Source organism: Berghia stephanieae, chromosome 3, assembly GCF_034508935.2.
Source record: "Berghia stephanieae isolate SIO BIC M18660-M18661 chromosome 3, UCSD_Bste_1.3, whole genome shotgun sequence".
NCBI lineage: Eukaryota > Metazoa > Mollusca > Gastropoda > Nudibranchia > Aeolidiidae > Berghia > Berghia stephanieae.
In genome coordinates this window covers 75,592,329-75,619,300 of record NC_088362.1, presented here as the reverse complement: position 1 = coordinate 75,619,300, position 26,972 = coordinate 75,592,329, and the positions used below count along the sequence as shown (strand labels likewise).

The 26,972-nt window shown below is 34.2% G+C and overlaps 1 protein-coding gene across 2 annotated transcripts; it reads left to right on the top strand.

Moving 5' to 3' along the window:
• Positions 1 to 2,021: 2,021 nt before the first annotated feature.
• Positions 2,022 to 25,510, top strand: LOC144968458 (transmembrane protein 39A-like). Of its 2 annotated transcripts, XM_078906849.1 has the most exons (10): positions 2,029 to 2,262; positions 2,673 to 2,886; positions 5,375 to 5,458; positions 5,930 to 6,072; positions 7,576 to 7,699; positions 12,794 to 12,955; positions 16,069 to 16,098; positions 21,073 to 21,257; positions 21,922 to 22,042; positions 22,306 to 25,510. In XM_078906849.1, exons 1-10 carry the CDS (start codon positions 2,180 to 2,182, stop codon positions 22,528 to 22,530), a joined length of 1,371 nt encoding a protein of 456 aa, XP_078762975.1. In that variant the 5' UTR covers positions 2,029 to 2,179; the 3' UTR covers positions 22,531 to 25,510. The 2 variants fall into 2 exon arrangements, with proteins under 2 accessions (XP_078762976.1, XP_078762975.1); XM_078906850.1 differs by lacking the exon at positions 16,069 to 16,098 and having other exon boundaries at positions 2,022 to 2,262.
• The last annotated feature ends 1,462 nt before the right edge of the window (positions 25,511 to 26,972 follow it).

Genomic DNA, 26,972 nt, shown 5'->3' with positions numbered 1-26,972 from the left:
GGATGGCAACATGATTAATTTTCAACTTTTCATAATCAAAAAGAGCTCCAATAATAATGATGCCCAGGATTGCCAGGGTGGGTTAATTTAATTCAAACTGCCTAATTTTGGATTATTTTTTACGTCTTTGGATTGTCGTTTTAAGTTTGGATTATTTTTTTTTTATTATTTTGCCCGGTGGGAACTTTTCAAGACTATAACATATATATATATATATATACTTCATGCAACATCAATAACACATTCTGGATAACAATATTCGTTACTCGTGCGATGACATTTCTCTAATTCTCTAGCTATTAGAGTAAGCTACGGAAAGTGTGGTTATAACAAGATATGAAGTGAATAGAAAAGTGCCAGAAGACAATAGAGAATAAAAATATTTTTTTTTTCGCGGCGGTGGTGGGGTTCGAACCTGCGACCTTATTGGTACGACAACTCCGCCTGGCAGGTGAGAGCGTGGCTCTACCGTGTGAGCTATCCACGAACACAAAAAATATTCGTTTCAAACCCAAAGTCATTACCAGATCCCTCTCTCACCCACTTCTTGAGACCGCCGATTCGTTCGTACACCACCATCGCGAACAATTTTGACCAGCAGTTAAGCTTAATAGCCAATATTCTCAACACAAACATATAACATAGAAACGATTGAGACATTGAGTATGCTCCGGTGTATGGGGTGAATTTTTAATTCAGAAAAGCGAGTGGAGCAGGCACTTATGTTGGTAACAACAAGATATGAAGTGAATAGAAAAGTGCCAGAAGACAATAGAGAATAAAAATTTTTTCGCGGCGGTGGTGGGGTTCGAACCTGCGACCTTATTGGTACGACAACTCCGCCTGGCAGGTGAGAGCGTGGCTCTACCGTGTGAGCTATCCACGAACACAAAAAATATTCGTTTCAAACCCAAAGTCATTACCAGATCCCTCTCTCACCCACTTCTTGAGACCGCCGATTCGTTCGTACACCACCATCGCGAACAATTTTGACCAGCAGTTAAGCTTAATAGCCAATATTCTAACACAAACATATAACATAGAAACGATTGAGACATTGAGTATGTCCGGTGTATGGGGTGAATTTTTAATTCAGAAAAGCGAGTGGGGCAGGCACTTATGTTGTAACAACAGATATGAAGTGAATAGAAAAGTGCCAGAAACAATAGAGAAAAAAATTTTTTCTCTATTGTCTTCTGGCACTTTTCTATTCACTTCATATCTTGTTGTTACCAACATAAGTGCCTGCTCCACTCGCTTTTCTGAATTAAAAATTCACCCCATACACCGGAGCATACTCAATGTCTCAATCGTTTCTATGTTATATGTTTGTGTTGAGAATATTGGCTATTAAGCTTAACTGCTGGTCAAAATTGTTCGCGATGGTGGTGTACGAACGAATCGGCGGTCTCAAGAAGTGGGTGAGAGAGGGATCTGGTAATGACTTTGGGTTTGAAACGAATATTTTTTGTGTTCGTGGATAGCTCACACGGTAGAGCCACGCTCTCACCTGCCAGGCGGAGTTGTCGTACCAATAAGGTCGCAGGTTCGAACCCCACCACCGCCGCGAAAAATTTTTATTCTCTATTGTCTTCTGGCACTTTTCTATTCACTTCATATCTTGTTGTTACCAAAGTGTGGTTATGTGGTCTTGTGGTATGACACTCATTTCGGATAGGAAGGTCCTGGGTTCGAGCCTCGCTCGGCGCACAGTTGATTCCTTCGAAAAGGCTCTTTACTCACATTATCTCACCGTACTCAGGTGTAAAATTGTACCTGGTCGTTCACAACATTGTCTTTGTCCGAAAAAAAGTGTATTATTTTCTCACGGGCGTCATGTCACGTCCTCTATGTTAAGTTTTACTGTAGGCCAGGAATCCCTTGTACGGCGCTTTGGGTTCGTTTAGTGGATATTGCGCTATATAGAAGCTCAATAATGAAAAAAAAAAAAGATTTTTTTTCTTCTGAAATTTGGATTATTTTTTGGAAATCTGGTAATGGTTTGGATTATTTATAAAAATATTATCTGGCAACCATGATGATCCCAAAGATAGAAGAGTGAAAGTTGACTGGAAAAAAATTACGATATCTAGCCCATGCGAATAAAATTGTCTAAAATGATATTCTTTTTAACCTTCGATAATTGAAATACCACTACCTTTTCATCGTAGTCAAGAACATGGCAGGGGGGCGGAGAATATTATCACGAATCCAATCAAATGGACCATATTCATCAGCAGGGAAAGGCTCCAGTGGTGGAAGGTGAGTAAAGTAAAGTGATGAATGAAAGGAATGGCGACAACAAATTTACCAAAAACTAAAACTTACAATTCTCATCATCCATGTTTCATCATAATCAACAGGCCCAGTAATTTTTTTCTGAGTATAATCATCTTACGTAATATCACAATCTAGAGATGCCTAATAGATGAATGAGTAAATATATCTGAAGTAAAAGTGGACGGAGTTTTTCATGGGATGCATTATAATTATAATAAGATCAAATGATTTTCACATATTAGTGGAGTGTTAACCGGTTCAAAAACTTAAGTCCTCTCTACTTCGCTGTATATGCTTGGAACTTTGAATATTGTTGTAAAACGTTATGAAATTCTGATGTTGCCGAAAGAAAATACAATGCTTTTACGTTTAATCAATGTATTCTTACTTAGCCATGGACCTGATGATAGAGATGGAAATGTTGTTCCCCTGGCCTCCATGGTGGTCTTACCAAAGCACAGTCAACTCCCGGACATCCCTGGAGACGGAAATCTGTACTTTGAGTGTATGCTCTTTGTCTTTGGTATCATTATGATGTGCCTACAGTACATAAACCTTTATAAGACTGTGTGGTGGCTACCTCAGTCACATGCACAGTATGCACTGGTGAGGATTTAAGAAATAGTTTTTACTCATTAGTGTGACCTCTTGTTGCTATGCCTGTCAAGCTATTGACATGGATGCCTTTTTAACTATTATCTCATAGCCTTCAGTTCTTCAATCAACATTATTGAAAATTGCGTCAGTTATCATATATATAGTCTATTAAAACTAGTAGAATAAACATATGTTGTTTAATTTTGACTCGAACATTTAAAATAAAGTATATTTTGGCCCTGAAATCAACCACTGACCGTCGGAGAAGACCCATAGCCACCTTAAGTGCTTGCCAATTACCCGTAGTAAAGAGCTCACAGATCCTGAGCATCACTCACAATTTTAACACAGATGATTGGAAAAATATGCATCATGTCGTCAGGTTTTGTTATGCAATTCCTTTATCAGTATGTCAAACTACTGTGAGAAATACTTACTATTAGGCCTAATCCATATGTGTGTTGGACATGTACTTAGACGGTATCTCGGTCTTTTCATACAGGAAATAAATAGTCAAGGGGGTGAAACGGGGTAAATGGCAGGAAATATTCTGATTGGTTAATGCTTAGTTACAGCGAACCATCAATTGATTTAAACTGTAAGATTCAAAACAAGTCATATTTTTATATTATCTTCCAATTATCTCAGTCGGGCTCATTCATGAAGGTAATTTTTGTAAAGTGTATTTGTTGTTTTTACCTTGTATGTTTTGTGTTTTAGTTAAGATTTAAGATTCTTGTTGTCTAAAGAAAAAGACAAGATATATTGATCTAAGTATTTCACGAGTTGTCACAAATTATTGTCATGTTTAAAAAGTTACTTTTATTTTGTCTCTTAATACCTTTATTATTTAATTAATTTTTACTTGAATTCATTTCTGTGTAATTAATGAAATCCCTATCTTGATACAACATACCTGCCTATTATTACGGACCGTCCGTAATTGTTACGGAAGTGTAAGGACAATTACGGACTTACGGAAAAAGAAGAAATATAACTGATACAAATGGTCGCAACGTTAAATTAAAAAATTATTATTATTTTTTCATTATTTACCACATGCTACAATAAAAAATCTCAATGCCTCGTTGGCTGGCGACGAGTGACGCCATCGACTCGACACTGAAACTTTATCCTCATCGGTAGACACAGTGCAGTGTCGAAAGTAGGTCATCAATAAGCATATTTTTATCGCATGGGGTCATTGGCTTGGTTTATTTTACATATATAAAAGGGTGTATCTATCATTATTTTTGTTTGCTTTAGTATTACTGAAATTTGACCATTAATTACTGATGAATTTTGTATTTCTTACTGAATTTGAAATTTTCAAGTAGGCAGGTATGTTGATAGATGATTAAGAAAAGAGATCATTTTTTAGCATCTCAACTATCTTTTGTTACAATAAAAAAATCTTGAGACAGTAGTACTAAAGTAAAGAAGACATTAAGAAAGACTTGGCAGATTTGAAAAATAGAGTGCAATTTTGTGAATTGAGGAAAAAGAAATTGAAACATGAGGGTAAATCAAAAAGTAATGGGACTCTATACCATTCATCAAACCTCAAATTAAAGCTTGGTGTTAGTCGAGTAGAATGCTACTTCTCAACATAGTCTTCACCTCTCTCGATAGCTACAGTCCACTGTTTTGTAGGGCCATGTATTCCGTCCTCATAAAACGAAGTTTATTGAACTTTCAGCCAATTTTTCACTACTGTCTTGGCTTTTACGTCATCTTCAAAACGATGTCCCCTCATTGCCTCCTTCAGTGGACTAAAACGACGGAAGCCTGAAAGTGTTGTCTGGTGAATACAGAGGATGAGACACTGTTGTCCATCAATTACCGCCCTTTTCCTCACTCATGTGGAAGGACATTTTCATGAAGAAACTACTTGTTCCATCACCAAATCCAGTCTAACTCGACAAACTCATTTCAATGTCTATATGTACCTGCTATATCATCATGAATTCTTTAATCAGATCTAATCAATGCTAGTGTTTATTTGATTCACTGAGTTGGCACAGCTTGGACGGCGACCATCACAAGATTTGTCAGATAAAAAGACATGGTTGAGGGGGTTTCAGGTTACGTGTTGGATTGCATCTCATTTTCTTCTAAATGACGAGACACACGTTCAACTCACCAAAAACACTGCTTCTACAAAATGCCTGTTTTATCAATTTTCCAAGGCATTTAAAAGTGTTACTCGAGGTTTCTTCTTCAAAAATAAGAAATTCAATGACAGTTTCTTGTCACTGACAGACATTCGTGGGGGCAGCCATTTTGAATTGCCATAAGTTCTATTGAGCCAAATAGGACGCCACATGAAAAAGAAATGAACTCAGTCGGACATTTATCCCATTACTTTTTTATTTTGACTCACCCTCTTAGATTATCATTTTATCATTGTTGTCTTTAATGTTAGAAGAATCGAGAGCAGTTTTTGATCAAATATTTTTATTTTTGCAATGTTTTTTAAATTTTATTTTTATTTCAGAATTTTTACCTGATCGATTTCAACCTTGCTGCTCTCATTTGTGTGATTTTAGTCATACGTTTCCTGATATGCTTTGTACAAGAGGTACTTATCAAACATTGCTTGATTTATACCTACTTCTTCTTTCTTCTCTTCTATTTATTCATATTATTATTATTATTATTATTATTATTATTATTATTATTATTATTATTATTATTATTATTATTATTATTATTATTATTATTATTATTATACTCTTCTTGTCTTTTTGTTTTTCTTTTTATTTCTGAATTCTGTAACAGATTTTAAGTAATGTTCAATATGGCAATCTGTTCTTTTTTCATATGGATCTAAAAAAAACTTCCAATGCCAGAGAACAAATTCCCATTTATTACAGGAGAATAGAAGTGTTGTGCTTGTTTCTTGATAGATATTGAAAAAAAAGGTAAATTTTGTTAACAAAATTCATCTAACATTTTTTTTTACCTTTATCTCCTTTTTATTGGAAAATGGCTAAACAAGGATTCTAATGGAAATTTCATCATCCTTCTTATTTTTATCTTTTTTGTTTAGGTTAACAGTAATAGAATGTTGTACTGGCCATTGTTTTGTCTGAAGTCAACTATGGTCGGATTTGCTGGCATTGTTCTTGTATACACTGGATATAAAGTCATCATGGAACATGGCGTGGTCACAAGCCTTTTCCTGTGTTACCCGTGAGACTCATTACACAACTCAAGTTGATCAATATATAACACATACTCACAAACACACTAATACACACACACACACCGAACACAAACACTTACATACGAAACGCATATACATGCATGCACACATATTTGATACCACCTTCTAACTCCAGTAATTGTTTAGACACAATACAGCTATTCATTGCAAGTCCAAAATTCCGCATGAGAATGAAGATTTGGCCTTAGCACAGATTTGCTGATTCATGTATTATACCATGTTAAGTGATAGTTAAGCCCAATGATCTTTGAAAACCCTGAGTATGCAATCATGATTATGGCTGGAATTCATCAATTCTTTATCACTACTTTGAATCTGTCAAAGAGAAAGCATTATTTTGTCTTAAATTTGATACTGTTCAGAATTTTATTTTTACTTTTGTTGATAAGTCATTCAGAACAGTGCCGCAAACTTAATTTTAAGAAATTCTTGTATTTCCCACTCCCTCCTAATTCTCTACGAACTGCACTGGCTACCAAGCAGAGATAGATTAACTTAAGAAATCGCAATGATATGTTTGGAATGTTTAACTGATGAAGCCCCTGTCCACTTAAAAAGCTATTACATCCTTATACGCCTTCCAGATAACTAAGGTCATCATCTAATCAAACTAAACTTTTGGGCGATCCTTTTCTGTCATGGGACCCCATATATGGAATTCTATCCCCAGAACCATTAGGGACCAACCAACTATTAATTCTTTTAAATCAAAACTAAAACATTTCCGTTTCACATCTGCTTATTTTTAATCTGAGACATACTTTATGGTTATAACCCTATGTGTGAATATTCCATTGTGGGTCTGCGTGAGTGTGTGTATGTGTGGTGGGGGGGGGGGGGTTCTGGTACAAGAATACGAGCAATTTGAAAATGCACTGTACAAATGCCATCTACTATTATTATTATTATTATTATTATTGTTGTTGTTGTGCAGCTATGTGGTCTTGTGGTAAGACACTCGCTTTTGGATTGGAAGGTCCTGGGTCCGAGCCTCTCTTGGCGCATAGTTGAATCCTTGGAGAAGGCTCTTTACTCACATTCTCTCGCCGTACTCAGGTGTAAAATGAGTACCTGGCCGTTAACAGTATTGTCTCTGTCCGAAAAAATTGTAATATCACCTAACAGATGTCATGTCCCGTCCTACATGTTAAATGTTGCTGTTGGCCAGGGACTCCTAGTAAAGCGCTTTGAGCATGTTTAGTGGATATTGCACTATATAAAAAGCTCATTTAAAAAAAAAATTATTATTATTATTATTATTATTATTATTATTATTATTATTATTATTATTATTATTATTATTATTATTATTATTATTATTATTTACTAATATCCCTGAACGCTAATATATGTCAATAAATAAATATATATTTTGAACAAGTCCTTTCTAGATTTATATTAGAAAATGTAGATTTGAAATTGGCAAGTAAGTTCTGAATAATTACTTTTTCCCATTCACTTCTATCCAGGGCTGTCATTTACATAGTGTTGTTTGGTCTAGCAATCAAGCCTTTATATCAGCGGAATCAAGCCTGGCCACGCCCAGCTTTTGGTATGGATAGGCCAGCTGGACCAATGAGGATGAAAATGAAAGTAAGTCACATTTTAAACATGGGTGGGCGTTCCTTTTTATTAAGAGATTAACTGTTGTAATGAAATTTAGAAACATGTTGAGATTAGAGTCAAGGTTTAATCTCATCAAAAAAGATTTTACGTATGCTCAAAATTATATTTATCAGTGATACGGAGGCTCATGTTTTTGGAGTATGTTTATCCCAACTAAGGGCAATTAATGTGATTTGTCCATGGGTGAAAGTTCGCCGGAAAAATCCGGCATGGCCGGATTTTTATTTTTGAAAAAGAGGTCTCGCCAGTTTTTTTTTTGTCTGGCCGAAATTTGAAAATGAAAAAAACCGGCAACTGTCGCCATAAAAAAAATCATTTTCGCCGATTCCGAAAATGAAAGAAACCGGCGTCCGTCGCCATAAAAAAAAAAATATTTTCGCCGATTCCGAAAATGAAAGAAACCGGCGCCCGTCGCCATAAAAAAAAAATTTTTTTTCGCCGTTTCCGAAACTGCAATCGGACTATCGTCGTTTTCATAGACATTTTCGGGCTTGAATCGCGCATGCGCAATCGTATATCTTCATTTACCGCTCTTTCTAATTTCGTTTTTCAATCGCTCATTTGCCTTGATTCATTTGATTCGATAGCAGCTTCTCTGAATTTATCTTGTTCAATCTTAGACGTCTAGACTTTGAATTTGGATTTTGTTTCGTGGATTGAAGTGATTTGGTTTGTGTTAGTATAAGTATAAGTAGCTATTTGAATACAGCGTATTTTGAGTGACGAAAGTGAAAACTCGTGTTTACTGTTATCGATAAAAATAAAAGCTTAGTTTAGATAGCATTTTTAGATGCGGATTAGGTAGATACTGAACCAGTGCGGTCCTCGGTCCTTTGTTGACAGTGTGATCATGTTGGATACTTAATTTTTTTCTTTTAGTTTATTAGCAAAACTCTATTTATTTATTCTATCTTTTATTGTACTGGTATCCTTTTGCAATGAATGCTTTGAAAATCTGGCCACTCAACACGGAGGCACTGTCAACAAAGGACCGAGGACCGCACTAGTTCAGTATTACCATTAGGTAGTTCATTGAACCTGAAACAGACATTTCAGACATTGAAAAGGGTGTTAGGAATGCATGGAAATGGTTCTGGCTTAAGGAACATCCTGTAAATGGAGTTGAGTACAGCACATGGTGTAAGAAAATAGATGAAGCGGGTAAATGTTTTTGCACCGTCTGCAATAAGATACTGAACTATGCATCGTCGGGAAAAAAAGCTCTGAGATCACACGAACAACATGCTGAACATGTCACACGGGCTAAAAGTATGTTATTGAGTTCTAAACTGAAACCTACAACTGATGGAGACTCCTCTCACAAACACACTTTTCAGGATAGGTGTTCTGACATCAAATCTGTAATTGGGATGTTTATTAGTGAACACTGTTTGCCTTTCACCCTTGCTCCAGATCTTCTTTCATTGGCTCAACGCATAAGCAATGATCCTGCTGCTCTCAGTGCCGTGTCGTTGTCACACACCTCGGCAACCTACACAACAACACACGGGGTTGGTCAATTCGAGAAAGATTCTTTAGCTGATAAATTAAAAGGCACCTTCTTCTCTCTTAACATTGATGAGGCCACTACAAACGCAGGAAACAAAATTCTTAACATGTTGGTACAGTACTATGACACTGCAGAGGACAAAATTGTTGTTGATTTGCTAGGGAGTAGGGAAGTTAATGTTGCTAATGCAACCAACTTGTTACCAGCTGTGTCTGCAATGTTAGATGAACGTGGCCTTCATTGGCATCAGTTAGTAAGTGTTTTAATGAACAACTGTGCGGTGATGCGAGGAGCAAAGGAGGGAGTGGAGGCTAAGATAAGACATTAGTGGGGATAGTGTCCACATGGTGAACAATGCGGCAAAGAAGTTGTTTGAGCCGTTGGAGAAACATTTTTTCAATGTTCAATCCCTCGCATCAGAGATTTACTATGATATTGAAGACAGTCCAAAGGTGAGGAGTCTGTTCTTTCAGATACAGGAGTTGCTATACAATAAGAAACAGTCCGTCATCAGACCGATTCCAACACGGTTTCTACAAATAAAAACTGTTTGCGATAGGCTCATTGATCTGTGGGATGCACTTCTACTTTACTACAGTGCTTTCTTGGGTGGAAGTGAAAGGAAGATCAAAGAAAAGATACAGCAAGATATTTATTCAAGATATGACCTGAGAGCCGAACAAATATCAGTGATAAATATAATTTTGAATAGACAGCAACAACAGAAAAAAACATGTGCAAGTTCTGGCAGGAAAGATTCTATTTTAAACTCTTTGTTTGAAAATGGCTTTAAATGCAAGTTTGCCATTCAGTTACATAGAGGCATTCTCAAAAAGTTTCAGGGTTATATGCTAATTTTTCAATCTGCCAAGCCAATGTGCCACTCCCTTCATTTTGAGATCTTTAAGCTGGTGAAGTCATTCTACAGCTGCTTCGTCGCCTCTGAGCATATCTCATAATTCAATGCTCAAACACTGGACAAACTGGACTTCACAGATGAGAATATTCATCTGAAGGACAGAAACTTGTATGTTGGGGAATTCTGCACCCCAGATGTGATGAAATGTCTCAGAGACAAAAGTAAGTATCCTTGGCTATCTATCTCCCTTCTTGAAAACCCTTCGGTAAGGTTATGTGGCTGCTGCTCATTCTCTAAAGAAGCTGCCATTAACTAACCCAACTCTTGTCAAGATTTCTTACTTGGATCCTTGCAACCAGAGATCCTCTGCCACATTACCAGCTCTATTGTGTTTAGGGGAGGGCCTCCCCAATGTTATTCCCCCCACTGACTTGGGTAAACTCGATGAGGAATTAAGGAGTTATATCACTGATGATGAAATCAGTGTGTTTGATGCTGATAGTGACGAACCCGATTTCAGAATCGACACAAAGTGGTGGTCCCTAATCTTCAAACTCAAACACAGGGAGATTTGAGATACCCAGTCTTGAGTAAGTTGGTGAAGGCCCTCTTTAGTGTGTTCAGTGGTCCACTTGTGGAGGGTACATTTAATATTATGGATGATATCATAGAGGAGGACAGGTCAAGAATGACCACATTCAATTATGAAGCTTTGGCCATGATCAAAACGTATCTCTCCACCAGGAGTTTAAAATCAACCTCTATGGCTATTCCACCCCCATTACGTAAATGTGTTGCCAAGTCTTGGGATACCTATAATAAATACTTGGCAGGATCAAAGCCTTCAAAGCCCCAACCTACAGCTCCAATAATTCCCACCAATTCATCCCCACCCTTGTCAAAAACCCAACAACCTGCACCAACAGCTTGCCCCATTTTAACAACTCCTGCATCACCATCCCTTATACTGGCACCTACCTCTGTAGCCTCCCCCATTCAAACAACTATACTATCACCTGCATCAACTGATACCGATACCCTTTCTTCAGTCACATCTGGTGTCAAAAGAAAACAGGCTTCCCTGGCTAGTTTCTTTTCTAAGAAGCTAAAGCCTGCCTAATGTTCGTGTTTTGTGTGGGTGGGAGGGTGGAATAATAGACAGTGATAGGACACCTTACTTAAATTTTAATGATGTTGCACTTGGATAACAAGGACACGCAAAATTCAATTGGATGTATATACAGATTCTGATATTGGGCTATTGATATGAATACTGAATGCTGTCTGACGACAAAATAAGGAGCAGTACAGATGACATAATAAGGTGGGTGTTACTTTTTAATTACTATAATACCACTAATGCTACTGGATCACCACTGTAGTTTATATAATTAACCGCACTTCTGTTTTTTCCTCTTATTGGTAGTTGCAGGATTTTTTTTTTCTGAGCACCTGCGTTTGCAGGATTAATATCATTGAGGAACTTTCACCCATGGATTTGTCCAAGGAGTTTATTAAATAAAACTTAAAATTTTGTCAGACATAGTGTAGATAAATTCTCAGCCATTCCTGAAATATTCTGCTCCGATATAAAACCAGTCATTTTTGTTTGTGTCCAGTAATTGCATCATGCACCTTTTTATAATAATATTAATAATTTTTCATTCATTTTTTGGAACTTTGTTCACCCTGACAATACAGAATTCAGGCAATGTACAAAGAGCATTCTCTTGTTTAAAATATAAATCCAAAATGGTTTGTACAATGCTGTATAATGATAATAATAACTATTGGCTCAGTAGTCTTTTTGAGACAAGTGATTAAAGTTTACTTTTATATTCTTTTATAAACTATTCATTCCATTTTGCATGATCATCATCATTCATCGTGGTTTGTACACTTTACCATGTTGCTGGTCAACTGTCTCCACATATCACATATCACTATCCTTTGCAGTGCGCATGAAGTCTGCATTGTTTTTAAAATCACTTTGGGCTATTCTTAGGTTATTTAAATATGTCATTCTCTGTCTTCCTCTAGCTCATTTCCATCGATCATCCCAGGTTTTACCAACTTTTCTATTCCGCCTCTCCTCCACACATGTCCCAGAAAGTATAAATGCCTGTTCCTGATGGTATCTATCCATATTCTTCCTTTTCTCACCTTTGCCAGCATTTCCTCATTCGTATATTTGTGTACTTGTCTATCCATGATAACCTCAACATTCTTCTATACATCCACATCTCAAATGCCTCTAACCTCCTAGTACTTTCTTTGTCAAGCTTCCATGTTTCACAACCATGTAATAGGGAACTTATAACATATGTTTCAACTACTTTTATTCTGGTCTCCAACTTTAGGTTGTTGTTTGACACAACTGGATGCATTTTATGAAACACATTTTTTGCTATTGCTAGCTATCATTGTTTTATATCCTCTATGTCTCTTGCATCGTGGGTAATAATAGTGCCTAAATATTTAAATTTACTTGTTTGATGGACTCTCCTTTACTTGACGTGGAAGGTCGTGTTGTTGTCATTCTTTCAGACCACCATGCATTTGTTTTTTTAACATTTATAATATTCATTTTTGCTCAAAACTTTATACAATCTACAGCTTTTAGGAGCTTAGTATTTGCTTTAATTATTATCCGATTGTTTAATTATTTTCTCAATACTGAATGGTTCCACAGGATGATACACCTCTCTGTCATACTTGTACTCTAACGCCTGACATTGTCAGAGAAGAAGTTGATGTTTTGAAGCGAGATTTCAACAGTCGTCTCAAGCAGATTTTATTCAATTCACTTACCACCTCATTTTACGCCACTGGTGTACCTGTTTGGTTTTCACAAGTAAGATGTTTATTTATCTAATACATTGTCTTTATGATGGCAATATTGACCTGTACCTGTCATTTAGTCATGATATAGATTTTAAATTTCCGTCTACCACCCATATATTTTGAAGGTATTCTGTCTTTAATTATATTTCTTTGTTTATGGACTTTTTTCTGTACTGTGTATATATTTTTGTAGAATGTAGAATCCAACAATAAGTTAAAAAGTCAAGAATTTAGATAGTTCATCAGTTTCAATATTATTTCAATCTCAATCTCTGTTTAATGATCTGATTATAAGCACAGCATTGATTATTTTTCCAATTTATCTTTTATTGTTATTCAGATGGTATGTATCATTTTGTAACAAAAGTGGGTGAGTGGTGTTTGTTCTAATTTTGCTGTTTTGATGAAGATTTTTAAAATCTTTTGTACAAGCTATTTTTACTCAAATGCTAAATAACTGCTGTCATTTCTATTTTCATTTTAAGATTCATTAACTTCAATATTTTCACATCATAGTGCGCAACTTTCCTCTTATTTTACAAAAGTTTAACCGCATTTATTAATGATTAAAGTTCTGGAACAATGCTTTCAATCAAATACAAGTTTTTATCACTCACCATCTTTTCTTTGCTTTTTTTGTTTACCTGTAACATATACAGTGATTTGCGGACCCTGACGTGACTTAATCTACTTTTTATAAACACTGTTGAGTCTTTAACTTTTACCCGCAATTTGAATGAGTCCCTGCTTTACCTGAAAAAAGTGAAATAGTCTAGAGTGTCACGAGCATATGTTAAAAAGTCGAGCCTTTTGGGAGTAATTATATAAATATTCATTTAATTTGGCAGATTTTTACAATGTGTGATTTTGTGGTCTTGTGGTATGACACTCCATTTTGGGCCGGTAGGTCCCGAGTTCAAGTCCTGCTCTGATCAGCACAAAGTTGAATTGTGGAAAGGGCTTTTTCCTCACATTCTCTCACCATAATCAAGTGCAAAATGAGCACCTGGTTGTTAACAGCGTTGTCTCTGTTGAAAAAAGAGCGTTAGGTGTGACTTTTGGCAAGGGACCCCTTGTAAAGCACTTTGAGCATGTTTAGGGGATATTGCACTATTTAAATGCTCAAGTTTTCTCTTATTTTGTGTTCAACATGCTTTTTAATGCTACATTGGGTTTCTTGACTGGTTATCTAAGTCACCTTTACCATTTTATTCGTACGAGATCACTTACATTTTTAGTCACTGCATGCAAAGAGATATTTATTCACACCTAAGTCAAGTGATATACTTATCGGTTTGGTGTTACGAAGTGAAGATAATTGTCCTTAAAAGTCACAAATCAAATAAATCCATTTTATTTACACAATTACTTCTCTCTGGTTTTTGCCCTTTCTACCTCCTTCCCCAACCCCCTAGCTACAGACCTTTTCTTGAGGCATCTAAACAATTAGCAAATTTTTTTAACAAACTGATCTGTATGAGACTTTTTTTTATAAATGTGAAGCTAAGAAAGAGTCTCTTTTGTATTTTACTAAGATAGTCATAAATCTTGTTGGAAATTTTTTTAAAGGATATACCTTCAGAAATCTCAAATTTCTTTGAGGAAGTGACTTGCATGTAATTAAACCATCTACATTTTGACTTTTGTTAAGAATTAATCATAATATATGAATCACTTCTTAGACTGTCTCACATCTAGTCTGGCACATAGTTTTATAAGCTGTGCATTTCGGTTTGTTGTCTCTTATTACTTAATTACCTTTTTCATAAGCAGTTACACAACTTTTTTAGTTAACGTGAAAACATTTCATTTTAAATTCATTTTTGAATCATTTGCTCTATTTTATTTTTGAATTTTAATTGGGTTTTCGGAGTTTGTTTTTTTAATCGCCTTGCCCTTCTAATCCCTGACATTATAAATCATGACAATCTTTCATTTGATAATCAATTTGATTTTGATGTATCATTTTGTAGCAAACCTAACTCATTAACAGGAATAGCACTGGTCTTTGTTGTCATAACTTTCATCATCACCACCATCATCATCTGCAGCAGAAGCAGCATTAAAGTCCTTTACATGGTCATCATTAGCATTACTCATCAGCAACATTATCGTGTTCATAACCATTTCATCGTTATATTTGTTCCACATTGTTATTGATATCTTTATCATGTTATAATTATCACCATTGTTATCATACACTTTGAGCTCAAGGTCGTATACCAATTAGTAGTTGTATGCATTTTTTTTACCCTCCTGATAAGGAACGGGATTCATATGAAAGTACATTTATTAATGCCAAATATGGATTTAACGCAGTAAGCTTATCGTAATTTTGGAGCAGGTACTGGAATAAACTAAAAACCCACAGAAAAGGCGTGAGCAAAATAGCAGAATTAGAAATACAAGAAAGAATCACATTAAAAATCAGGGGATTAAATCCTAGACCACCTGATTACATGTCAGACACTTGAGCATGCTAGCACACCCAAATGGTAATCAGAGCCAGAGGTCTGACTTTCGATCTTTAATGGAAAAGAAGGCTTTAAATTGAGAATCATGAGTTTTTAAGTTCAATCCTCAGTCAAGGAAGTCTGACAAGTAACCAGGAGGTCTGAGGTCCGATCCCCTGTCATGGAAGGCACCTGACTGGTAATCAGGAAGGAGGTTTTAAGTTCAATCCCCAGTAAATAAAGACTGGATTCTATTTTTTTTAATTTATTTATTTATTTATTGTTTTCTTTGGTAAGTGTGACAGTTAAAAACTTATCAGCAGAGCTGCCAATCTCTCTTGTGTTCTTGCTTATTATTATTCACACGTTTGTATTAAGCAGTATCCTCAATCCAAGCTTTTCTCTCTCTCTCTCTCTCTCTCTCTCTCTCTCTCTCTCTCTCTCTCTCTCTCTCTCTCTCTCTCTCTCTTCTCTCTCTCTCTCTCTCTCTCTCTCTCTCTCTCTCTCTCTCTCTCTCTCTCTCTCTCTCTCTCTCTCTCTCTCTCTCTCTCTCTCTCTCTCTCTCTCTCTCTCTGAAATTAAATCCCTTTATAACCTGTTCTGCTTTGTCCTTGACCCTTGGTATATCCAAAATAATAATCTTACATTTGATTGTTATTACCCTTTCAAGAACGCACATAGTAGTTGTGATGCCTGTTGGGTGAGTGAGATTCATGTCAAATACAATTCAATGTCAAAGTTCTTGTAATGTTTCACTGTTTAATTTTTTTTTTTTGGTATAATTCTACTAGTAAATTCATGTTATCAATGAATATCTAAATATTTTGAAATTTCAGTCTAATGCATGTTGTCATTCTCTGATCACAAACTATTTATTTGAACAGGATGTTGGTTAATCGTACTATGTTTTATCTTTACTGTTCATTGTTATTGTAATATTGATTTTTTTAAACATTTTCTTTCCGTAATTTTTATTTTGTTTTGGTTTAGAACTGTAGCTTTTATCATTTTAAAAATGATTATTCTTCATCTTTATTTCAATTATTTTTACTTGTCATTGTGAAGCTACCGTTCTATTAATTCACCATGCAAGAATCCATTTTCTTGAAACAAATATGTCGCTCACTGCCTTCAATCGGTATTTTGTCAGAGAAAAACATATGCTGAAAAATTAATTTGACATACATAAATTAATCAGAAATATCTCCTTTTTTTTATTTTAACACTTTAATGAAGTATATGCACTCTCCTCAATAAAACACTTAAATTTCACCCGAGTTTTATATTTTTGGCTATTAAATCACAACCATTATATCGTTTGTAGGCATTGGGTCCCGTATTATCATTAGAACCTGAAATCATTGATGACTGAATCGTATGTCTTTATTGTTTTGGTTGATTTAATAGGGTTGCCAATTGTTCTCCGTTTACATGCAGTGTTCAACTGTCCTGCAACTCATACAATGTCCTGCATTTCCAATTTGTCAACATTATGGAAATTTTAATGCGGTTTTTTCTTTGTTTTTGCTTTTTTGGTAAAAATAATGTGATGAGAAAAGACTCTAAAATATCAAATGAAGTAAAAGTATGTTTACATCGTTTGACCGTTATCAAGTTGGCAACCCTGACTCTTTTATTTGTTTGTTAAAATTGGAATCATGTCAGCATATTCATTACTAGTGATTTTTTTTCACCAACCTCATTCATCTAATGCTTTGTAATTGTTAATGTTCTATTAACTAATCATACCAGATTTATAAGATTATTATAATAGCTTGTTTATTAAAGTTAATGCATGGAGTATTCACCAAATTATCCATCATTGATCAAGACACTTTTACACAAGCTTTGCTCTGACTACACCCCCTCTCTCTCTCTCTCTCTCTCTCTCTCTCTCTCTCTCTCTCTCTCTCTCTCTCTCTCTCTCTCTCTCTCTCTCTCTCTCTATCGCTCTCTCTTTCTCTCTCTCTCTCTCTCTTTTTTCTGTCTTTTCACTTTCTCACCCTTTATTTCTTTTGTACATGTTGTTGAATATCAGTGTTAAATGTTAGAATCTTCATTTGCCATGCTTTGTCAGCTAAGTAGTAAAATGTTATATCTCTGATTATTTTATCATTAATTTCACTTTTCACTGTCTGGCCCAACCCAACATAATATTGGATGGTACCTCTTTACAATTATCCCATTCAAACAAGAAATTGTTGAGATTTACATTTAATTGCATGGCTGTTATTTGAGGGGGAAGATAATTATTTTTTAAAAAAGAAACCGACATGTCATTTTGCTATGTACTGGGCATCTGACTTTAATTATGCAAGCACCCGGTGCAATTTCTATTTTCATTTTGGTTCATAAGCTATTTGGAAAATGCAGCCTTCATGGTCAAGTGAAATTTAAAATAAAACAATTTGTATAATGTTCGTCTGTGATGATACGATTTTTGAAAAGAATAAGTTATATCTTAAAGCTTTTGATACATACTATGTCTATCAAGTTCTTGTCTTTTGTTATACATTACATGTTTGCTCATCATTATGTCTTTCTTATATCAAAATTTATTGTTTTATTATTCCTGTGCTTATTTATGGTCATCTCTTAGAATCTCTTCATTTGTCAACTCCATTTTTGTCTTATTTGGTTTACTCATACTTATCTTTTTTTCTCTTTTTTTTTGCTTTGTTTATTTCTTGTATATTGTGGCTTCATATGATCTAAAACCCGTCACTAGAGTTGATTTCAACACACAAATCTTAAAGTCATTACTCTCCAGAAAATGAGTCCAGTTTTTCATATCCCTCTATTCTCAGCATCTTAATTAAAGTATGCAAGGGCAAGGTACAATTTTCTTTTTAAATTTTGTCTCACAACCAAGAGCTACATGAAAAATGCAACTTTTATGATTTGATTCAAGCGCTGGTGATCGTCAATATTCTATTCTCCGATTTACAAATACCAAAAAAAAACAACATGTCTCTCTTATTCTTAAGTTGAAAATTATGTGAAATTACACTTTGGTTCGAATTATATGCGGATAATATGTACAGTCAAAGACGAATATATCATCATCGTCGAGACCGAGGTAATATGCTGATATATGCGTCATGTCTATATATCAGTCCTTCCAAAAATAAAAGGGAATCAAATGGAAGATACCAACAAGGGAAGTCAATCGGGATGATTTTGTGGCCTTTTAATGGGTCGATTTTTAAATTTATGATGTCTCGTTTTAAAAAGTCAGTTATTTGGTCTGTTTCTGAAGGCCATGAATCATTTTACATATCCTGTCCTCAGCACTGGCAATGGTATCAAATAAAGAAGCACTCTCAGATTGATGTTGTCCAAAGCAGCGGAGGGTTTTGATAGCTGCAGCGGCATGGCCAGAAACTGGTCACAAGGATATGGCCAGAAGCATTGGCCATTCTCATCACATCGACATTTAGACTGAATATTGGAGCATTAGTACTGCGTATAAGAGAAATAGAGAAAGAGGGGAGATGAGAGTTCTCAAGTCTCATTTACCAACACTAAGTCTATCGATTCTAGACCGAAATCATGGATCTGTCCAGACAGTTTGCGAAGACAGGCAGAGAGTGTCACACATAGTTGGTGATTGTGGTGAGCAGTAAGGAAGATGGGAGAAAGTTTCTCAATGGCCTATTTGACGAAATTAAAGTGATATCAGGAATTCCCAGTACCTGTATTGGTAGTGAGAAAAGCTTTTGTCGTTCGGGACTAGACTTCACCATAGGGCTCATGATTCATGGGATGTCTTTGGATTTTCATTGGCTGTTATTTTACATAATAGCAGGGTACATAATTTTCATTGGCTGTCATGTTTTACTTTATTGCAGGATACAGTTAGCCCATTATAGAGTGTAATCGTGTTTTATTTTATGTTAGTCTTTTTGGGCCAATTATTGACAATTTCAATAGATCATAATGTCGATATAACCGTCTTCTGGTAAAATTTACATCAATATATGAGATCCTTAATTACTAATATATAGCAAAAATAAACAGGACTTTGGCATCATGTTGATATAAGCGTAATGTCGATATACACGTTGTCTATATATCCATCCTGCACAGTATTTAGTTTTATTCAATAATACACAATACTTTTGTTTGATTTTTATTTTATAATTTAAGAATTTCTCATTAATGGCCTAATAGAAATTGATTGTGATCGATCATTTTAAGATGCAAGCCTAGCAGTTAAAATAGAGAACTTCGAAATTCACAATTTTTTCTTTGATCATTTTAAAATAAATATTTTTTATGTTCTCACAAATTATTTTCTCTTTGTCAAGAAAATTCATGAAGTTAATTTTAAATATTGCATCATTGATGATTTCAGATCGAACCCAAGTAATGAGGCCGAAAATTTTGTTTTTTAACCTCCATATTCCATAATCTACATTTATGATGTTGTCTGATGTTATCTGTTGAGTGTATGGTTAATGCAAATTCCACCTTTTTTTCAGAATTATTCCTGTGTCAAATTTTCCAATTTTATCTCAGATATAATTGAGACATGATTTTAGGCTTATACTGTTTATGAATGCTTCTTTCCCCTTTGCTCCCACAAAAAATGAGAAATTAAATCGATTTTAATGTGTAAATCAATGGCTGAATCGTTTATGATACGTGCTAATATTGTGTACTTTATTTTATTATTTATGAAACTGATATTAGATTTTTAGGTTTATCCCAGAAAATACTTGTTCCTTTATCAATTTTGAACAGATTTCTTATAATGTATGTGAACTTTGTAATCTTAACTAGATATTAGAATTAGGAGTGACCTCCCAAAAGCAAATGATGTTATGAAGCTAGACTCATGCTGTTTTCCATTGATCAAGCATTTCAATATTTCAATGTAATTATAAGGGAAAAGCTCTTTAAACGATCCTATTTTCATTGCCTTCCCACTGTAGAAATTTCAACTAAGTAGGTCTGGTAAATATATAGGAAAGGTAAACTTTGTATTTTTTTACTTGGCCTTTAAGATTGTCTTGTGTTCTTTAGTAATATTTTTTTTTTTTCATTTTCGTTATCAGGACTTTTGCTATTATGGGCAAAGAACCCTCCAATTACAAGAAGACCTATATGAATATGGATATTTATTATTATTATTATTATTATTATTATTATTATTATTATTATTATTATTATTATTATTATTATTATTATTATTATTATTATTTATTGTTGTTATTATTTTCACCATGTTATTCTCTAGGCAATTATATTTACAATTTATATATCTATATTATTTTCATGACATACAATTCAAATACTAATACAGGTTGATGATACTTCTATTCTTAAAATACACACAAAGTTTTCTGAAGGATAACACGATTTACATGGTTGTTTGAAACATATTATAATTTTCAACAGATTCGTCCTTTCTTGAATTCTTCTTATGTTCAAAATGTACCATTTAGTGTCTACTGAGTAGTTGAAGCTTTCAAGGTTATGTTTTTCACAAGAAGATTAATTCCCATGCAAAATACCTCATCTTCAACAAGAGAAAACTTCCTAATTTTGAGAATTTATTACTCTTCTATTTAGCTATAATTTTTTTTAAAATCTTATTTTATTCATTTTATTCTTTTAATAATGAGACATTTTATAAAAACTCACTGTATATGTTTTTGCATGTCCAAAGAATACACTTTATTACGATTCATGGTGGATGTGGCAGCATGTGTCTCTGACGTGGCTGAGTGCTCTCCTGATGCTCACAGCTCATTTCCTGCCTCCGCATTACCTGCACTTGTTGCACAAGAGTGCAAGACATCTAGGAAGATGGCAGCGAATGGAAGCCCGACATGCCCATATACCATATAATGCGTGAGTGTGTTTGGAAATATAAAGTATAATTTCTATGTTGGTTTTTGATTGGGGGGGGGGGGGGGGGGGGAGGGTTGTTCTTCTATTTAAAAAAAAAAAATGTTTTTATGTTGTTTTTTTTGTTGTAGCCTCTTTAAAAATGCATTCCAATTTTACTGTCAGAACCATATTGTAAGTTATTTTATATTTTCTCATTTAATTGTTGTAAGTGAGCAATGATAATAATATCTAGTTTGACTTAAGTAAGTGAATTAAGGAAGAAGAAGAAAATGTTTTGGTGACATTTTATATATTAGTATAATTATTGCAAATCATTATTTTAATGTTAAGCTCTATCAAAGCTGAATTATTATGGAAGGACTGTGTTAACTATTAATGTTTTATCAGATTGATGTGTTAAAATCTTGTTTAGTTTGTTGTTGGAATGTGATTATAATATACTCGAAATTTTGGCCCAAACACTGTATTTTATCATTTTCAAATTATCAGAAATTCATTAAAAGAGAGAAAAAAATGAAACCACCATGTCAGATTAACAGACTGTACTTGAATAAATTCAAAATGTAAGGTCAGTTATTCCTGATGTATATATTATTTTGTTCTTGTTTCTCTTTGTCTAGTTGTATATTAAATATCTATTATCTATTTTTTTGTACTTATCTAGCTGGTCAGAGCTCCAGGTATGGCCTCAGGGTGCTTTAGTCAAGCATGTGAGGGGTTTATTCAAAGCTGAAGGTATTAATGTTACAGCCGAGCCAGGGAACAGTTTGCACAGTCGTTTTTTTGTAAGTCATTTTGTTTTTATAGTTATCTTTATAACCCAAGCATAGTCATATTTGAATGGAGATCTGAATAACCTAAACCTAATAATTATCAATTTCTTTGATGTTTAATGATCAACTCAATAGAGGTCCCTCTTAAGGGAGAAGTATTTTAGAATCGTGTTGTTCGTATTTGGGATTGCTTCATCATATCTTAGATTTATCTCGTTTTTGTATTATCACCACCCACAAACATATTAAACTTTCTTTTTTTTTTTTATCCCCAGCTTTTATTCCACCAGCCAATGCGTGTCATGAACTGGTTGGTTTTTCTGACATGTCTCATTATGGCCTACCAAGCTTTTAAATTAGTCCAGAGTTCAGAATGGAGCCACATCATATCTCTAGCCCTGCTTATGTTCTGTAATTTTTACACGCTTTTTAAGTTGATGAGAGATTGGTTTATTATGGGAAAAGTATATAAAGATCACGACTATGTAGTATCGAATTAGGTTAATGTATTTTTGAATTATTACATTATAGAAATGTTAAATGTGCTTTATAGGGATGAATATAAATGATAAAATAAATTGTTGTCATGGAAAGCTTAAAAGACATAACGTTACAAAGTAATTATAGTACTTACCAGTTTCAGACAAATAAAATGTTGATTTGCATCTTTCTCGCTTTTTTTGCTTATCAAGTGAAAGTCCTCAAGTTTTTCTTTGTGCAGTAAATCAATGTTGTAACACGTTTTATCCATGTTATTACAGATTATTGAAATTTATTCATAAAAACCAGTAGTTTCCAGTATTTTTAATCTGCATATATGTTTTAATTTACTCTGAAAATTCACAGGTATGTAGATAGTTTTTATTAACATCATTTTTATCGGTGAGTTTTATAGGCAAATCACAAAATCTGTGTCAATCATTAGAGTGGGAGTTATCATTTTATTGACGTTTAAGATGTAATAATGTGGGATTTCTTTGGCCCATCTGATCAATGTGTTCTTTGGCCACTTTTTAATTATTCCTTTGGCTTTTTTGATAAATGTTCTGTTTTATAAATTAATTAATTTTTTTTTAAAGAATAAAACGGGATAGTAACATTGAAAATAAAAAAAATATAATGACTTAAGTCATTGCTGTTTGCCAAAGCAACCCCACCTTATTGTATTATTTAGGGTCGTTCAATAAATGATGTTATTGGTTTCAAAGATTAATAGCATTTTTGTTTTAAATGAATGAACTGTTAAGCACTCAACTCAAGGGGAATAGTTTTTGGTAGCAGCAACTCCGTTGATTGCTATTTTTTTTAAATTTTAAAACCCATGACCAAACATTCACTTCAGGATACCTGATATTTCATATCTCATTTTGAGCATTGTTTACAATTTATCCAATCTTTATCTCTTTTAAAATATATTTGTATTTTTTAAAGAAAGCAAAAGCAGCAACTTTGATCTACTTTGAAGGCATTGGGTAGTGTTTTTAAAATAGTGCATTTGAGTCTTCAGGCCCACCAGGCTGGAACTTACCTCAGGAGTTAGTAGAATGAGCAAGACATAGCAATTGCTCGCTACAGTTCTGAAAAGGCGCTATTCTACTACACTGTCAGCTGGATCTAATTTTATCTGATTACCATTCACTGCTGAGTGGACAGTTAGGTTAGATGATATACAGTGCAATAGATATTGATCAAGTTGAAAAAAATACAAACTATTGGTTTCATAGATCAGATAACATAATAATGACATAATATAATGGTTAAAATACCTAGCATTTCTTGATATTGTCAAAGTAAGTTTTTAAAAATAATTGTTGATTTAAAATGCTGCTTATTTCTTTTCTGTAAATAAATCCTATACAGATTTATAATATAAATCCCTAATCTTTCATTTTTATTAATTGCAACAAAACAGTTCTTTTGAACACAAAAATGAAATATGACTGTTTTATCCCTATTAAGCGGATCACCCATGCCCTACACACTTGGTGACACAGCATTGTCTGTTAATACTCAGAGTATAAATTATGTGTGCATCACCTAGTATCATTTGGTACACATCAGAGAAGCCAGGTGTGCAGTGTTCCTTTCTTTTTTATTTTAACTTAACTCACCTCCCCTTGGATTTTTTGATAGGTGAAGATCCTTGACTACTTTCAGTTCACAGCCCATATTTTTCTCAATGTTTCTGTAATAATTAAATAAGCGAACCTTATTGACTCAGTTTTTGAAGCTTAATAGGGGTGATATGGTAATGGTTATTTTTATTTTGATTCTTTTATTATTATTTTTTTTTATCAATATATGAAACTGAAAATTATATTATGGCATCAAATTGTAATCTTTATTACTTGATTTTGCATACATCTTAAGACCAGAATGAGCGGAGGAAGAGAAACTAACTGTAGGAAGACAAGGGTGTACTTAATAAACTACTTTACAATTTTTCTCCTTTTTTCAGGAATAATGGTAACCTTTCTTCCGTGTAATTCAGATTTGAATGCTAAGGAAAATCATCTTTTTTATCTGAGACATTTTTTTAACCGTACAAGAATTAGAATACAGCTTCTGACTCGTGGAAAATTTGGTTCGCATGGAGTGATGTTTTTAATCATGTTTTAAAATTATGGGTTTTTAATGACATCCTCAAGTTTTATCAAAACAACTTTACTTTAGAAACAGATGGTTTTTAAAACATTTGACGGAAGTTTTATATATTTTAACTTTTTTATTTTTTTTGGACACAATAGGGAACATTCATAAGAATTATGTCTTTTAGATATGTTTATATTTCTGAGGATTTTTTAAATAAGATGCAAATCATTCATTCAAATTCATTTTAAAAAATTGTGACAAATCATGATTTAGAAAAGCAAGTAAACAAATGTAAAGATATTAAAACCAGTTGAATTTAAAGTCAAGGTAAAAAAAAAATCTTTATCGGTTGAGGTATATTTTGATTCAAGCATGTTCTTAAAAAAATGAGAGAGAATTTTTTAAAAACATGCATATTCCTCATTCTTATGAGAACTATAGTACTGAATTACTTCTTTATTGCCCTAAAGGCTAGTATATACCAAGTTACAGTGGAATTATGTATCGCTTTGTTGTCATTACTAATTATGGGCCTAGAGTAGCGCAGGGATAGAGCCTATGGTGCTAAGGACATGCAAATCGCTCTTTGATTTTCAACAAATGAAGTGTTTCAATTATTTTTCAATAGATTGGAACTCCCTGCTTTTTAAAATTGTTTATGAACAACAACCTAGAAAACATAATTGCATCATCTTGAATTGCTTTCAGTTGTACCTTTTAGATTAACTGGTTTTCACTGAACGCATTTTCAAAGGGTGCTCACCGCTGGTTAATTTGGACATTGTTCAATTTCAGTCTCTTCTGATTAATTGCATTTGTACAGTACTTTAAGTTGACTCTGTATAATCAAAAAATTGATTCTAATAAATTTGCTTTACTATTGTAAAACAGTTTGTTATTTACTTCTTATGCCAACAATTATTATCCACGAGACTCAAATCACTTCAGTGTACTCCTTTTAGTGGGATCCTTGCTTATGTCTGGATGAGACTTTTAGGTAAACCCAAACTAAGCACACTGATAGTGTGCCTTGGAATCTACACATGTTCCATATTTTTGACCCAGTCCCCTTTGTCTTACTTTTCCTCGTGTGCTTTCAATTGCAAATCTAGAAGTATTTTTACTATCGCTGTTACTGATATGACCTAAATGTGTCGCAAGCGCCGAAAAACCCTTAAAAACAAAAACAAAACAATTTACCTTTTCATCTAAGGATTAAGTTATCGTATCATTTGCACTACAACCGTGTGATGAAGTTACTCTTTTTAAAACTTTTAAACTTCAGAATTGATATCTTTCATTAGTGGTAGGGTCCAGAGAATGTCTTGACTTTAAATTAAGAAATTCAGTAATTTAGGATTTTCTTGTTTTTTCAGCATACACATTCAAGTTCATCACAAATTCAAATTGCCTCTGTTTCGGTGACTGTAGCCGTCATATTTTATACATACCTTTGAAGCCGTACTGTTTGTGTTTCTAGATTACAGCCATAAGACAACCACCTTTTTCAGGCAATATTGGTTGCCTTTTAGCATAGGTAAACAAAGAAAGACTTGGAGCTTGAATTTGTCCCAGTATCTGCAGCAATAAAATGGCAGGAGCAATTGCTTGCTATCCTTTGGATAAGACGCTAGTCTATCACAAAGCACTTTCCACCAGATCTGAAAGACCCAGATTACCAGTAAGTTCTTGGTTGATAATGAATAATGAAGGCAGGGGGGGGGGGGGGGGGGGGTCCAAAAAAAAAATCTCGACTGCAACCAGAACCGATGTTCTTTGCTTGTGGGTGTAAGGTAAGTAGCTACTCCACGACGGAGCCATGGGGACTCTCCTAGGTAGACAAAGTCTATTTTGAAATTTAAAAGAAGACAACACTATTGGCTGACTCCAACCTAATTGCCTCCTTTTTCTGGTTGGTCTCATATAATTTTAATTGAAAATCTTTGATTAACACATGGTCACCGTCCATTTTGAAATTATTAACTTTGCATGAAAATGAACTGCAAATATTGCTGCTTGAAGCTTGGAAAAAAGTTTGATTTTCTTGTGGTGAATTAGAATATAATTTCCAAATTAATTAACAATGTTAAATTTGGATGAATGCGGAATTAAGTATCTGATTAATTGTCCACTCTATTGGAAACGTGGAATTTTCTCACCATTTGTCATGTTACTAAAATTGGATCTGAAATAGACTGGTAGTGGAAGGGAACATAGCATTGCCTCTCGGACAGGCTGAATGATGTAAACAATGGCAGTTAGTGCTAGTGCTAAACGAAGCGAACTCGTCGGTATTTACAGCCGATGGTATGCATATAAAATACTAGTTTTACATGTCACAGAAAATTCT

Bases quoted from the DNA above. Each gene is read 5' to 3' on its own strand.
- LOC144968458 (XM_078906849.1), top strand. From the start codon at position 2,180: ATGGCAGGGGGGCGGAGAATATTATCACGAATCCAATCAAATGGACCA. The intron at 5,459-5,929 runs GTACTTATCAAA...TTTTTTGTTTAG, and splicing joins TGATATGCTTTGTACAAGAG to GTTAACAGTAATAGAATGTT. The intron at 16,099-21,072 runs GTGAGTGAGATT...GCATGTCCAAAG, and splicing joins GTAGTTGTGATGCCTGTTGG to AATACACTTTATTACGATTC.